Here is a 16,981-nt window from a genome sequence, read left to right on the forward strand (position 1 = left end):
TCACTAAATTACGCCTTATGCATAAACGTATATGGATTACGCTTTTTCGGTATATCCACCTTCCCAAAAAAATCAATTGTTTGTTTTCTGTTTTTATTAACATCCCATTAATCCCACAGACTGTATTTTAGAAAAGACGGCTTCTACGTAACTACAATATAAGAGTACACTTGTCCATGCACTTTCCTAATGGGATTATGTTCTATTTATAGCAACTATCTTATTACCCAGAAACATGCTGGTTCTACTTTCAAACTTTCGACCTCGTATTCTATTTATAGCAGCTGTATGGTTTAGTGAGGAGAGAACAGACTGTTTTCTAATTTTTAATCTTTACTCGCAGAATCTTTTTCCTAATTTATATTTAGTACAGAACCAGTCTATAGGTATTTGGCGCTAAAAAGTATAATTTATTTTAGTCGATGCGTGTATGAGAGCAAAAATATCTCCTTTCAAATAATTTCACAGGTGGATTAGAAAAAGCCAAAAATAAACGAAACATAAAATAACAGAATCCTCCAAAGATGAGGACACGATGGCAGCATCACGTGACGTCTATTGCAGGCCGTGTGGAAATAATTTTACTTTTTGGCGCTAAAAGTCTTCAGATGTATTCTAGTCAATGTTTGTGTTAGAGCACATATATTTTTTCAAAGAATTTCACAGGTGGATCAGAAAAGACAAAAAACGAATCCTTCAAAGATGGATACATGAATGGCATAATACAGCGTTCCATTCGCGGGCACAGGGGCTCGTATCATTGCTTAAAATTGACCTGTCATACATGTACTATATAGTACATGTATGACACGTGATGTCAGTTTTAAGCAACAATATGAGTCCCAGTATTCTAGGGCAGCATCATGCTCATTGCAGTCTGTGCGGAAACGATTTTAATATTGGGCATGGTGGTAAATTTTATGTGGAGAAACACTTGAAAACAAAGAAACACATCGAATTAGCTCATCTTATGAACTCCAGTACTAGGTAACTTCTTATCTACAGCAGAACTAAATTGCTGACATGAATGTTATAAATGCAGAGGTGTTATTTACCGAGTTCTTAATAGAAAGATAATGAAGATCTTGCTATTGGTGCAGAAGCAAGAGAATTCATAGAACACAATTCTACTCTAGCTGTAAAGGTGTTTTATGATAATGTTAGGGACTATTATGCTACAGCCTGTGATTACATGCTCCAAAAATTCCCCTATGGAGAAGGTGTGCAAAACATTAATGGTCTCAGCTGGTACAAAGTGTTTTAAAATGCAACATAAAAATCTGTTGCTTTCGAAAGCTGAAAGTACTACATATGAAAACTTGAAGCAGTAAAGGATGTTAAAAGATGAGAGGGGCAAATAAATCATTGTTTATTGAATTTTTAGCATGTTATATGTGGATTGCTCTTTTTCTGCTTGGATTCCTCTTTTTGTCCACTTGGATTACACTTTTTTCTCTTCAGGGGTTGGCATGTATGCTAGTGTGCAAAACATTCAGTCTCAGCTGGTACAAAGTGTTTTGAAATGCAGTATGAGAGTCTTTTGCCTTTTAAAGCTGAAAGTGTTATATACAAAAATTCGAAGCAGTAATTGATGTTAAAAGTCCAGAGGGATAAATAAATCATTTTGTACATATGCTTATTGAATTTTTATCATGTTATATGTGGAATACTCTTTTTCTGCTTGGATTACTGTTTTTGTCGACTTGGATTACACTTTTTCCTCACCAGGCATTGGCATGTATGGAACAGCCTCCTATCAGGCCTGGTATGTAGATATATGCCATCAGTGGACGAGTCAAAGGCGTAGGACAGGAGCGGGGAGATCAATATCCCAAAAAGGATCGGTGACAGCATGCATTGCTGCTCCACGCTGTTGTTGATGTGGAAGGAGTCTGAGAAGGATCCATCATACAGGACTGTTCCCTTCATATTGGCATGGAAAGAGATTATCATGCTGCAGAGTCTTGGGGGGCAGGCAATCTTCCTGAGAAGTTCAAATAGGCCTTTCCTGCTGACCAGGTTGAAGGCCTTGGTGAGGTCGATGAACATCATGTGGAGTGACTGACCTTGCTCTCAGCTCTTCTCTTGGAGTTGACGGAGGGAGAAGATCATGTCTGTTGTCGACCTGCCTGCTCTGAACCCACACATGGTCCGCCAGCAGCTGCAGCTTGTTGAGGTTGACGTGGGCATACACTTTGCCAATGATACTCAGGAGCAAGATCCCTCTGTAATTGTTACGGCTGTCACCCTCGTTTTTGTAATGGGTCACAATGCTGGTGTTGCGCATGTCTTGGGGGACTGCTCCTTCTTTCCAGCAGAGGCAGAGTAGCTCATGGAGCAGCTGAAGCAATGTTGGTTTCCCATGTTTGATAGCTTCTGGCAGGATGCTATTGCTACCTGGTGCTTTGTTGTTTGGGAGGAAGTTGATGGCTTTGCTGGGCTCCTCTAAGGTGGGCACTTTGTCGAGCTCCTCCCTTGTGGGCTGATTATGTATGCTGCTAAGGGCCACATCCGTGACTGACATTTCTCGGGATTACAACCCCAAGTAGTGCTTCACCCATCTGGCCATCTGTTGCTCATGGTCTGTGATCTTCTCTCCTGTCAGAGATTTTAGGGGGGGCTACCCCTTTTGCTGTAGGACCTAGGGCCTTCTTGATGCCACTGTACATGCCTTGGATGTTTCCAGATTTGGCACTGTGCTGGATTCCTTCACACATTTGCTGCCAGTACTCATTTACACACTGTCTAGCGATGCATTGGGTGGTGCTTCGGGCACTTCTGAGGGCAGCAAGCATCCATTCATTGGGGCATTTTATGTAAGCTATGAAGGCTTTTTGTTTGTCCTTGGTTATTGGGTCCATCCTTGAAAGGTGTGCATTGAACAGTCCTGACTGGGCCATTCCTTCTTGCCAAACGTGGACATGGTTGTGCTGTAGATGGTACCCTTCATGGCATTCCACTTGGCTGTGGCATCATGGTCTGGCAGGTCCTGGAGAGCTTGGTCCAGGGTGGACACATACTCCTCCACCTTGGAGGGGACCGACATCTGCACAGTGTTTAAAAGTATTTAATAAATGGTTTCGCACAATAGTAACCAGGATAATCAATGAATAATGTTGTTGTGAAAGGGCATTGGTGTCAGCCTACCCATTATAGTAACATCATTGTGGTCAACATATACAATGAGGTATTGGTTCTCAAATTTTATTTGGTGACCACTTGAACATTTCCATGCCTGTCAATTTATACAGGTTACCCATAATTTGTGGGTTTTTTAAAAATTTTCTTCAGTGTATGGCCATACAAATGTTTTATACATTTTTTCTTATCAAATTCATGTTTTTTAAATATTTTTTTTTACAATATTCTTTTTGTTAATCTCAGGAGTCTGGACATAATTTTTTGTAAAAATCAAGCACAATCCAGAATCTTTTTTAGCCAGCCCAAGCAACATGAGAATAAATCTAATATACTTTGGAAAGAGATGGAAACTGGGAATGCCAAAATCGGGTTAAGTTGAAATATCCTTCTTAAATGAAACAAATACAAATATATTAATATTGAAGAAAGTGTTTAGATAGCTTCATTTCGTTAAAGTTCTTATGATCTTTTTAACCGATTTCGGTATTCCCGGCTTCCATTGCATTCCAGCCAACTGAAATGTAGGCCAACAGAACTTGAAAATACATGTATGTCCATTAGCTTGTGTGTGAATTTGAATTTATTAGGAAAAAGGCATCAGTGTAAGTAAAGTCTGACTAAAACATAACTTTGATTTGAAGAAAAGAGTCAATATGGGTTGCCAAGTGTGTGAGATATTCCTGAAAATTTGACTTATTGTTGTAGGGTTAATCGATATCAGAACAGGCTACACAGTGCTGTCATTGGGCAATAACACCTCAACATCCAGAAACTAAATATCAGGTTGAGATCTTATTTTGTAGGACTAAGAGTTTATGGGGGAAAAATATAAATATGTAATAATGAGACCATGATAAATCCAAAGAACTTAATATCACGCCTTAAAAATTTGTTTTTCAAGATACCTTGTTTTATACTAGTAGTGACACTTTCATGTTTGAGTTTGCTCCACACCTGATGAATGTGTGCCTGTATTTAACAGAAGATTGCCAGAAAAGGAGCTTTTGTAGCTACTGGCTGGATATTATCAGCCAGACAATTAGTACTGTTGGCATCCACTTCCCAAATCCGAAATTAATTATTCAATGACTACTTACCTTGCCTCACAACAATGCAGACTGTGAGATTTAATTTTTCTATGATAAAAAAAATACATACATTTTGTAGGAAGTCCCTGAATGCAGACACACTAACATAGTTTTTATAGTGTAAAATAAGTATTGACACCTGCTGCATAGACTTTAAAACCCCTGATTACATTTTGAAAAGTGCAAAAGGTGCATGTGTTACATATAATAACATGTGTGTGTTACAACACACTCAAAATGAAAAGAATAAAGTAAAATAAAGTTTCAGAGATGTAAATACATCTGTAAATGTGTGTAAAATTAGTTCATTTATGGCATTTGTTGTTTTAATGCTGTTGATCTTATAAAGTATGAATACATTTTTTCATGTAAGTTTTGTTTTTGCTTTGAAAGGTTTTTATTGGTCTGGCATACAGGTTTTCATCTCAAGGTGTTGACTGGTATGCATTGCTGAAAGTCACTGCAAACCACTTTATATGTTTGCAGTGTTGTTGATCATAAAATTAGCTAACTATTGTAAAGGGCCTTTGCATACATATACAAAACATTTAATAATAACTTACATCTTTTGTTCAACAAATAAAAGCACACAACTCATATTTTAATAGCACTAGTATTTCCATTCTAATGCAGTGGATGAGCCTTTTTTATATAGCAAAGTTCAGGTTATTAGTTGTTCCATATCCGATTTATAGACCTCCTGAATGGAGTTCATGGACCACTGGTGGTTCACATACAACAGTTTGAGAACTTCTGCAGCATTGAGACATGACATTTCTTAGAAACATGTACTTGTGTACAATTGCAGGAAATGAAAGGGCCTGGGAATATAGCCCCTGGGTCACAATATGAAAACTGATGGGATTCTAACCCAGGCCTGTTAATTTAGTTTTGGAGGATATTATAGAGTGATTAATCCAGGCAAGATGATAGTTTCCTGAGGAACCAGTTTTGGAGGATATTTTAGAGATTTTAATGAAGGCAAGACATAATTTCCTGAGGAACCAGTTTTTGAGGATATTTTAGAGTGTTTAATGAAAGCAGGACATAGATTCCTGAGAAACCAGTTTTGGAGGATATTTTAGAGTGATTAATGAAGGCAGGACATAGATTCCTGAGGAACCAGTTTTGGAGGATATTTTAGAGTGATTAATGAAGGCAGGACATTGGGGAATATTGTATGATTTCATTTGTTTGAAAGTTGAAATATATTCCTCCAATTAGTTTGGCTGAGTGAATAAAACACAAGGTGAGTAACATCAAATTGATTATTAAAATTTAAAGCATTCCTGACTTGTGAAGAAAATGTTTTCCCTTTGAATAGTATTTGTAGTCCTTGTTGTGCATTGTCCAACTTGTATGGAACAGTTTGCCAATCTTGGTCCTATCTGAAGTTAACCTGGCGATATTGTCTTTTTTTAAATAATATATAGTGACAGGAATATTTGTTGGTGTCCCATTTCATCAAAGCAAATTGTTGACTGCACGCTAATTTTAATATATCACTTCCTGTGAGATGCCAGTAAATAATGTTCCAATGGTCACATGTGGTCTTTTGTGGATAAACATGATGTCATTTCAGTATTGCTAATTATAATTATATATGACACTCCTTCCAATTAATAATTCAAGTATGTTTCATGTATTTCTAATTCTTACCAATTTGTATGAATGTGTCATTTCCATAAATCATAAAGGCATATAAATTGAAATGCACAAATAATCCATTACTTCTTGATCCATTTATTTGTAAATAATCAAGTAAAAGTTGAAATCGTCAAAAGTACATGTTTTGTAACAATTTTGAGTTGTAAAATTAGCATTCTATTTGGTAACCAGGCTGTAATTCTGAGCCTAGTAATCATTTGTGTGCTGTTATTCTTACGTTTATTGCAGTGAATCATGGCTAAATGAGGACACAGTCTATCTTATAATAACTGTGGAAACAAGAGTTTGGGATTGACAATTTGCATAGCTTGCACAATACTGTTTAGTTTTCTTCAGTGAAATCATTTGTGGAGATAATATTTGGTACATTAGAAACAACAGTAGATCAATATATCTGGGTGAGATTAGTTTTGGTACATTAGAAAAATAAGTCAGGGAGAGCTTAGTGTTGGTACAGGTTGTTTTGATCAATACTGTCAAAATGAAAAAAAGAACCAGTACACGTTAAATCAGTAATGGACTTCATTTAGAAACATTGCTATATTCAGTTTAATTACCACACATAATTATTCTATTTTATAACCCTACATACTGCAGACTTGACAGGTGTCATATTTTTTATTCCAAGTGGTTTCTTTTAATGCTGATGAAACCTTTATATACTGCAGACTTACCAGGTGACATCTTTTGTTTCCATGTGGTCTTTTTTTTTTACTGTTGAAGACACTTGCATAAACTGCAGATTGTTTCTAAAAATGCTACACATTTTGGGTCCATGTCTAGTTGAGCGAAGTTCTAAAGCACACCTGAGACGTTGTATGTATCTATGCGCAGAATGGTTCATTACGATTGTGACTATTGTATATCTGGGATTGTATATGTATCTATATGTGAAATGGTTTGTTATCATGATGACTTCCATGTCACAGCTGGTGTAGAAAATTTAGAGTATTTGGGTTACAGACCTCAGAAAAAATGTGTTTTTGTATAGAATTTTTTAAAACTACTTTGAAGTGTGAATAAATCCAGTTATAGTAGAATTTTGATAATGTTTATTGTTAAGGGATTGAGTTCTATCTTTGGGTTGTTTTCTTTTTTAGTTGTTTGTTATGTTGGTTACCTGGTGAAATTTAAAGAGCAATAATAACTGGTTAATTAGAACTGATCAATCATCAGTATTTTATATGGACATTTGGTGGGTGCATTATTGATAATGTTATGTGTGCTTCAGAACATCAGATAGTTATATCACCTTTGACTTCATAGCAGTGAAAATTAAGAATTAAACGTGTAAAAATAAAATTGTTTGAAGCAGCAAACTTGTATAATTCATAATTGATATTTAATATCATAACTAAATGATTTGCTGTTTGGCTTTTCTGTAAATATTTTAAGTTGTCATCACACAACTAGGTGATAACTCACCTGGCCCTGAGGTCAAGCAAGGTCATGGTATGGCCCTGTATCTGGTGTGTGTTGTCTGTCATACAGCTCAGTGATAAATCACCAGGCCCTAAGGTCAAGAAAGGTCATGGTATGGCTCTGTATCTGGTATGTGTTGTCTGTCATACTGCTAGGTGATAACTCACCTGGCTCTAAGGTCCAGCAAGGTCATGGTATGGCCCTGTATCTGGTGCGTGTTGTCTGTCATACAGCTAGGTGCCATCTCAACTGTCCTTAAGGCCAAGCAAGCTTATTGTATGACCATTCATCTGGTGTGTGTCGTTCATCATGAGAAGCATTCACGTTAATCCAAAATTGTGTTGAGTGGCCATCAACTATGGCACCGTTACTAACAATAAAACAACTTTAAATGACATCTCAAAAGCCACTCAGTTAGAACAAATCAGACACAGCATGCTGGCATGAAGGGCTTTCAAATGTATGGAGATTATGCAGATTCATCATTAAACAGCTGCCATTATAAATCATGTAAAAATCCGTAAACAGTGCTTTGTTTATTCGTTAAAGTACAAAAAGGAATTAGGCCAGATTTAACATAAACAGAGATAGAAGTTGACCTCAAAAACCTTGAACAACCTGAAGTTTCATTTTGACCTTAGAAACCTGAAAAAAAGGTCTTAGGATTTCAAAGCAAATTGATGGGTCTCCATGCTCTGTGATTCTGTGTGTTTACCATAAAGCATCAGAGTTAGTTTATTGGTCATTCCAGTTTACTGCTATGCACTTTCAAGCATGATTTATTATGGAATAACACTTAGGGTGCTCAGATTATCTCACTATAACATGACATAGTTAACGATGGCTGGATGCCTTTGCTTATTCCATTATAGAGTCCATTACATATTTCATAGGGAGATACTGAAATATATCAATGGAAAAAAAGTTATATTGCCATATTGGTGATACCACTTTAATCATCAAAGTGGTGATATCACTTTTGGAACTATTTTTTTTCCTTGTAAGAAATATATCTACTTTTATGTATGTTGTTCAGACCTGTATTTCCATCTTTGTGCCTATTTGAATTTTCTTCTTATGCTCCTTCTACCCTCCCATCCCTCCTCTCTCTCTCCCTCCACATCAGGATTTACAGATCTTAAAATGTGTCAACTGTAGATGCTCAAGTGTACATTTATGTAGTCAGTGTGGTGCCATTAAGAAAGAAAAACAAAAAAAAATGAAATCCATGCAGGAAAAAATAGACTTACGGTATGAAATCTTTTATAATTAGTTGTCTGCAAGAATCATGGAAACTGTCAGTGACTGAATTTTCATGACCCATTGGTATGTGTCACCCACACAGTATTCTATACCTGCAATACTCTATGACAAACAGTACACATATTTTAGAAGAAGAAAAAAACAACCCATGATTAAATAAAGTAATTACATTTTTAAGTAACAACTTTAACTGACATCACAATTGTGTTTGAAAATGATGGATGAATTGGTTGTTGATTAGTACTATTTACAAACCAAAATTAAGTGACAATAAAAATTGGATACACCAACTGCTACTGAACTAGACTGCAAGCTGCCAAGGCCACACAATTTTTTTAATAGAATGTTGAAATAAACAATTGAAGAATGAAAATTCTTACAGATGTTTTGCTCTGAATTCTGTTAAATACAACCACTCTTGGATGTTTCTACATTACCACATCCAAATATTATCAATTTGCACATGAAATGTGTTTACAGATATACAAATTTCTTCATTTTCATACAAATTCAGTCAGTATTCTGAAAAATACACAATGTGAAGCATGTAGAAGATAAATTTTATGAAACATTGCTGTTCCAAAGTCATTGTAAAATTATGGATCTTCTTTTTATCCTTATAGTAATGCAGCTGTTTATTGCATTGACACATAATGGAGAAATCCCATGCAAATTGATGGTTTTTGCCTTCAAAAAATATACTTTTAATAAAAAGAAAATCTATATTTTTTTAGTAGCATTTTGTATTGTCAAAATATGTTTATTTTCACTATCTTTCATAAAACTGTTGACGTAAGTCTCAGTATGAACTAACAAAAAAATTCTACACAGTGGTAAAAATCAGGTTAAAATCTTAGAATGTGTACATTATTGGCTTGGTTGGAACTAATTTGATACACTAATGTAATGACTCATTGGTTCTAACATTATTCACATTTGACATGTAGCATTTGATTGTTGATGGTATTTGAGGTGGAGTAAACTGGATAGCCTGGTTGACCCCCATGACCTTGGATGGGTGCCTAGTCACCTATTCACATGGTGCCAGACCCTAGTATTGAACTTGGAACTATTGTGATGCCAAGGAATTCTCATAATAAATAATAAATTATTTTGTACCATCCATTACATTGGTAAGGCTTATAGCTAGACCCTGGCTGTCAATTCATCCATGTGCATACACCAACAACACCTTGATAACATTTGACATTTAGGTCACTTTTTAAACTGTGATGGGGCATTTGTGTTCCATGAACACATTTATAGTTATAGAACAAATGTGACATGTACTAGATGAAGATGTCTCTATTTGTATCATTGCAGGTGACCCAAGAACAAGATGACATTATGTCAGAGATGAGTTTTGCCTCCCAGTTTGATGTGGCATCCCAAGATGAACTGGAGGCTGAACTTACTGCTATACTTGGGGAGGAGGAGGAGAAAGGGAAGCAAAATATGCCAAGGAAAAGTGAGGGACAAGCATACAGAGAGGATGAAATAACTGCTGCTCTTAATGGTATAAAAATATATTTTTCAGTCTGTATTTCCTTTAATTGACATCTAGAATACCAAACTCATAGAAAGTTGAAAACTTGCAATTGTCACACAATTCAGACTGCCCTGAATTCATCACCTCACTTCAGGCTTCTTTAATCTGAATTCTAAATTCAGAATGCCCTAGCTCATCCCAAATATTCAACAATTTTTTCTTGTCCACAGCCTCCATCTGTTCATTGCTGCATTTGTTCATGAAATAGCATTTGGACATTTTTATTTTTTATTTTTTAAAATGTCACGGTCTTTATTTTGTTGAAATAAATTATTATCAAATTAAATATACTAAGGTATCAGGGACCAACTTGACATGCAAGTCTAAAATGATGAAAAGATCACGGGTACTGGGGCTGAATATATGGGGTTATTTGTTGAATATTGAATGTTAAGGCTTTTGTATCTCAGTTTTGTCTGTTTCATTTTGTTGATCCTGCATTTGCAGAAGTTTAACTTGGCATCCATTTGCATGTCCATCCATTGTCCATTTGTATGGTCACTTTGTTTATTTTTTGTGCACACCTGTCCGTAGTCGATGTCCAGCAGCCCTCGATGGCAGAGTAGGCTAAGACACTTGCCTTTACACCTCACTCACACATCTCACCTATGTTCACATGAGTTTGATTCTTGGTTGTACCAATGTGGACATGTGAGAAAGCTTGCCATTAGCTTCTTATGAGTCAGTTCATCTTTCTGAGGTCTTCCCAGGTTCTTCCTCCACCAAATATGCTGGCCATCATGTATATTCAATGATGCGCTGAAAAGTGCCATTAAAACCCACAAAACAAGCCATCCATACATTTGTTCACACTTTGGATTAACCACATTGTTAATGCCTTTATCTCACCTGACCAAAGGTAAAATGAGTTTATGGAATGGACCAACACCCATCATCTATTGTGCATCATTCATCATTTTTCATCCATCCATCAACCGCTCCGGTGGCCTAGTGAATAGAGCATCCACCTCAGATGCGGGAGGTCGTGGGTTCGATCCCCGGCTAAGTCATACCAGAGACTTACAAAAATGGTACTAACAGCTGCCTCGCTTGGCATTCAGCATTAAGAGGCTAGTGTTAGGACTGGTCAGCCTGGTGTCAGGATAATGTGACTGGGTGGGACATCATGCTACATGTCTGCGACATGATGCCCCAGTGTTAGACATCACTATAAACTGCCACATTGCAGACATCATAGCGATATGACTGAAAAATTTTTAAAGCTACATTAAAAATCAAAATCACATCACATCATCCATCCATCGATCAATATTTGTCTGTGAAAACTCTTGAGGCTTTATTTACTGATCAAATTTCTATCCGACTTTGAATGTATGTATCTCAGATGATTTTAAATTAAGGCTGCATATTCTAGGGAGGTGATCTAGTATCTATTTGATTCAGATTATGTACATGCCATAGGTCATATTTCTGATCTGAATTTGATAAAACTTGGTATGTGAGCACATATATCATCAAGATCTCAGATAAGTTTGATTATGAATGACATCTATGTATAATAATGAGGTGATCTTCAAGCTGATTGGTGAGCACTCTAGAGGCTGTATTTCAAACCTGGTTTGGATCAGACATGGCATGTAAATTTGTATTATCAATATCTCAAAAGAGTTTGATTAAAAAATGACATCTATGCATATTAATAAGGTGATCTTGTGTCTGATTGACTGAGCATGTGAACACATTAGAGACCAAATTTCTGATCACATTTTGACCAGATTTGATAACAATTTGGTAATTTAATTATATTTATAAGATTAATGTGTAAGCTACTAATGGGTACTCATAGTCTTGTGGATGAAGGAGGGAAAAAAGTTGTATGTATGTATGTATTGTTACATGTTTATGCTCTTACAAAATGTAACAAGAAAAAGTAAAGACAACAAGCTTTGTAAAATGTAACAAATAATTTATTTCCCTAGAAAAGCAAGGTAAAAATGAGAAAAAGAACTTTTGGTTTCACTAATCAAATTCAAAAATAATCCAAGAATTAAAAAAGAAAGTCCTAGTAATAAAACGTCCTAATAAAACTGAGTTCTAATCCCAATGAAATCCAAAATGGAAGGCGATGATGTATGCTGTGGTCAGCGTCGTACTGATGTGTGAACATTTCTTTGTTGAACCACAGAAAATAATACTCCAGTTTTTTTAATTCTGTATGAATTTTGATAAATGTCTTTGTCCAAGAATTAATTTAAAGCACTAGTATTTCCAGGGAAAACAAGTTGAAATCCAAATAAATTGAAGAAAATAAAATAATTTGCCCAAATCTGGTCACAACATAAAACACTTTAACTTTATAAGTGTTAAGGCAAGAATAACTATTATTTCTCAAAACATCAGTAATAAATCTAACTACAACACAAAGCAGATGCCTGGATGTGTGTCAGTCCTCTGGAAAAACCAGAGTTTGTAACAATTGCTACATGTTATTTGTCAAATACTCCAGGTATGGTCTCAATTCCACTTTATGAATCTTACTCTGAGAAAGAATTATGATGTTTTTTTAAAAAGTTGTTTACTACAACTCTTACTGATTCTGAATCAAGGTCAGGAACTAGGTCGCCATTAGATACAAAGTTTCTGTTACTAGTTGTTTACTTTGAAAAGTAAAAATATCAGCCAGAACTGAACTCTATTCCAGTAAATAAAGTTACATTACAATAGCATGTAATGGAATAAAAAAGCTATTAAAAAATGTATTTAAAAACAATTAACAAACAAACAATTAAAGTAAATCAAATATAAAATAAATCAAATATACATAACAGTATATATGTATTAGAATTTCTATGCATATTTAATTATGTGCAGAAAAAAGATTTTACTTAAAGAAGAACATATTTCTTTTAAAAATTATTCCAAGTTTATTAATTTGCTTGCAGCTGAGATTCACTGAAAACACGACCACATTTGAAATTCATGAATATTTTGAAGGAAGTTTGATATGTTGGGTGTAATAAAGTTTGACATTTGCTATTATTACTGTGTTAAAGTGCCAGAAACATTTGTCTTTGTTATGTCATAACATTTATTGTATATTTATTTTATGACACTTTAAAGATATTCTACCCTGTTGGCAGTTTTAATATGTGCGTGAATTTGCATTTTCATACTGACATATGTCAACTACCCTGACAGGTGATATCAGGCCCACTTAGGCCTTTTGTTGGAAAATTATCCAGCTATTGTCCACTCTCCAGCATTTACAGAACTGATTTTCAGCTTCTTTCTTCTTCATTTACAGTAGATACAGAATTAGTTAAACTTCCAAATTAAATTAAACCTGTAGTATTTTTGGTTTAAGAATGTGAAAGTAAACAACTGTAGATTTTACAAAAAGAATGTTTCCATTCTCTCCACTGCCAATATTCGATTCGATTTTTCCCCTGCATTTGTTATTTTATTTTATTTTACAGAACTGAATTTGCCAGATGTTCCATGCCACAGTGCTGGACCAATGAATCCCAGTCAAAAACCTAAAAGACAACTGGAAGAAACATGATATAAGCCAAATGCATTGGAAGAACATGTTTTAAAAATATTGTTTATGCTGGTGAGAAAAGGAAATTCAGTGCAGTGCTTAAAAAAAACCAGGATGACTTTTCACCCGGGTTGTGTCTTAACATTTACAGCTCCTGTTTTTTTTTCAGCTTTGTACTGTCAGATAATATATAGTGCTATAAAGCATCAAGTGTACATTGAATTTTTACATTGGGGTTATAGTCCACATTTTAACCACTTGAATGCATATAATGGATTTAACATCATAAATGTACATAATCTCTTTTGTTTGTGTGTATGCTTGGTAAAGAAAATATTAGATTCGTCACTCCGTTCCCTTTTCTGCATGACCATCTTTCTGATTATTTGCCGAAACATTTTTTTTAAACTGAGCAAATGTACCAAATATTGATTTGTGGATCTTCCTTGTGTGAAGAGTTAACATTAAATCATTATCTCCCAGCTTAAAGATTAAACCGCTTTGTTAAAGAGATCACACTAGTATCTGTTTCCTGGTACATACAAATCAATTTAACTCTTAATTTTATTTATTTTTACACCTTGGGCTATAATAATTATGTTTGCAGTTAAGTTTTAAATATTCAAGGAATGTAACTCTTGTGACAACACAAATGATTTTATGACTCATATTATTATAATGAATGAAAATATTTTCTTTAGCTGATGACCAGTGCTATAACTTTGAAAATCCATACTTGTCATTTGTATGCCCAACAAAGCTGTTTGTTTGACCCATATTTCTCCTGTTGCAGCTATACTAAGATGCAACATTTTGGCTGTCAGTTATCTTACACAAAGTGGTTTGTTTGACCCATATTTCTCCTGTTGCAGCTCTACTAAAATGCAACATTTTGGCTGTCAGTTATCTTACACAAAGATTTAAGACAACTATGAAATGAAGAGCAACTTGACTGCACACAACTGTATGCAAAATCTCTTCTGGTAGGAACAGCCATTATCAGTTACTTTAAAAATAAAACAAAGAACTTCAAAGACACAAATATATATTTATAGAATTCAGATTCCATATGTTAGCTAGTAATTAATTAAGTAAATGGATATTTCATTGTGTAGTAAGTGTTGTTCAAATCACTTGTCAATTATCATGGAATGAAAATTCATCAAGAAAGAGAGCATATTAATTACCTGTTTCAGGAATGAAGTAGTGATCATGTAACTGAACTTACGGTCAGAATTTATAAAATGTTAATCCTTAATAAAAATAGAAGCTGTAATAATAGGACATATCATTGAATGCACATTCTTGCATAAAAATATATGTGAACCATTGTTGCTTGAGATGTGGGAATGTTGCCATGTCAATGCAGAAGCACTGGATTTCTCATGGTATTGATGCTATGGGGTGTTGCTATACCTTTTCAAGGCTGCCCCCAGACAAGTGACTCAGCATTCAGCATCATGTTTGTATTTTGAATGCAATCATGTTACATTCATACGTTGTACAGAAGAGAGAAATTTCATTAATGGACAAATAAGACGAGTTCTCTTGTCATAATACATGCAATTGACTAAAGGGAATAGTAATAATGATTCATGCATACGGTATTTTCAACTTGTCTGATTCATAATAACTGTTGTGTCACTATGTATTCTCATTTGCCTGTCAATAAAAATATGGTTCAGTATCTTTGTATTTTCATGCATTTACATGTCAGACATCTGATAGTTGCTTTATTGCTCAGAAAAATTACATGTTGATATAGTTGCTAAAGTAGTTATTTTTCAATAGATCTTTAAATTTGCCTCCCTTCTAAGACCCTTAGTTACATTAACCATTTCAAATCAACTAATCAGGAGAGAATGCCACATTGGAAAAGGACTATGTAAAGCCAACTTACCAGACCAACACAATTGCTAGGGAAACTTTAAACTGCATCTGAAAATATCAAAAAAAATTTCATTCTTTTGTAAGAATAAGGAACGTACTTGTTTTTTTTCCTGTGGTATCAGCATTCACCAAATCCCTCAGGTGTCATGAAAACCTTTCCCTTCAGACCCTGGTTCAATGATCCCCTCAGGATTAAGCAATTATTTGACACCAGCAAAGACGTGTATAATCCTATATTATGACAAAACACTGTAATATTTGGCTGAGCTCTTCCAAGTCATGCAATCTATTATTACTTGAAATCAGAGAAAACAAGTATTACCAAGATCACAGTCATAGAGGGTTTGTTAGTTTTAGCTGCAACTGCTCCGGTGGCCTAGTGGTTAGAGCATCTGCCTTGGATGCAGAAGGTCGTGAGTTCGATCCCCTGTCGAGTCATACCAAAGACTTACAAAAATGATGCTAACAGCTGCCTCGCTTGGCGCTCAACATTAAGAGGTTAGTGTTAGGACTGGTCAGCCTGGTGTCAGGATAATGTAACTGGGTGGGACATCATGCTACGTGTCTGCAGCATGATGCCCCAGTGCTAGACATCATTATAAACTGTCACACTGCAGACATCATAGTGATATGACTGAAAAATTGAGAAGTGCCAAATACTTGACTATCACATGCTCTTAGCTACCAAGCTCAATACCTAGATTCATCTTAGCATACGACATCAAGACAAAGAGTGCCCAATATGCATATAGTCTGCAAACTAAATCAGGAAAATGTGAAACAGGCATTTGTGGAAGAACTATGCAGTCAGCTAGATACAATTGATATGAACTTGGAGAATGTCAAATAAAACTGGACATCCTTCAGGAACTCTGTGCACTCAACTTCATCTAAAACCCTCTGTCCCACCAAGGTAAACATCAAGTTGCCATACAGAGACTTCTGAATGAGAAACATTGGTTACAGAAGGCTTGTTAAGACATCAAGAAACCTGTCGGCTGTAAACTCAGAGTGTTGCTAGACTCATAGCTGAACAACACAGCAGATGGGATTCAATCCTATGTCGACAAGAATGATATAAAGAACTTTTATAATGCTTTAAGACAACCTACGGACCACAGTCAGTGGTAACATCTCCAGTACAGAATGCTAACAACACCACACTGCTCATTAACAAAGAAGAGATACTTCAAAGATGGGCAGAACATGTCAGCATCATCCTCAGTCAACATTTAGCTATCATTGAGGAGCCAATTGACTGAGTGCCCAAAGTTGATCCTCCAAAGCTATTGAAACTTAGCAACCCACTGATCTGCTGTCAGATAACAAAATACCTTGAGCAGATTGTATACCAGCAAAATTCTACAAGCCCGAAGCTCGTACATGGCTCAAAACCTGATTGAACAATGTGGACTCACAAAGCTATACCTCGGGAACCATCAACCACATGTGCAAGTG

At 35.5% G+C, this 16,981-nt stretch overlaps 1 protein-coding gene across 1 annotated transcript in view; it reads left to right on the forward strand.

Moving 5' to 3' along the window:
• The window catches only part of LOC149772707 (charged multivesicular body protein 7-like), a 72,763-nt gene extending 57,443 nt beyond the window's left edge, over nucleotides 1-15,320 (forward strand). Inside the window, exons 9-10 of the mRNA XM_089947472.1 lie at nucleotides 9,906-10,098; nucleotides 13,569-15,320. Of these exons, the coding sequence (XP_089803598.1) occupies nucleotides 9,906-10,098; nucleotides 13,569-13,654 (279 nt within the window). The 3' untranslated portion in view covers nucleotides 13,655-15,320. The remainder of the gene's footprint in view (nucleotides 1-9,905; nucleotides 10,099-13,568) is intronic.
• Nucleotides 15,321-16,981: the final 1,661 nt, after the last annotated feature.

This window comes from Sinohyriopsis cumingii, unplaced genomic scaffold (assembly GCF_028554795.1).
Source record: "Sinohyriopsis cumingii isolate HCF-2022 unplaced genomic scaffold, ASM2855479v2 utg001237l, whole genome shotgun sequence".
In the NCBI taxonomy this organism is placed as follows: Eukaryota; Metazoa; Mollusca; class Bivalvia; order Unionida; family Unionidae; genus Sinohyriopsis; species Sinohyriopsis cumingii.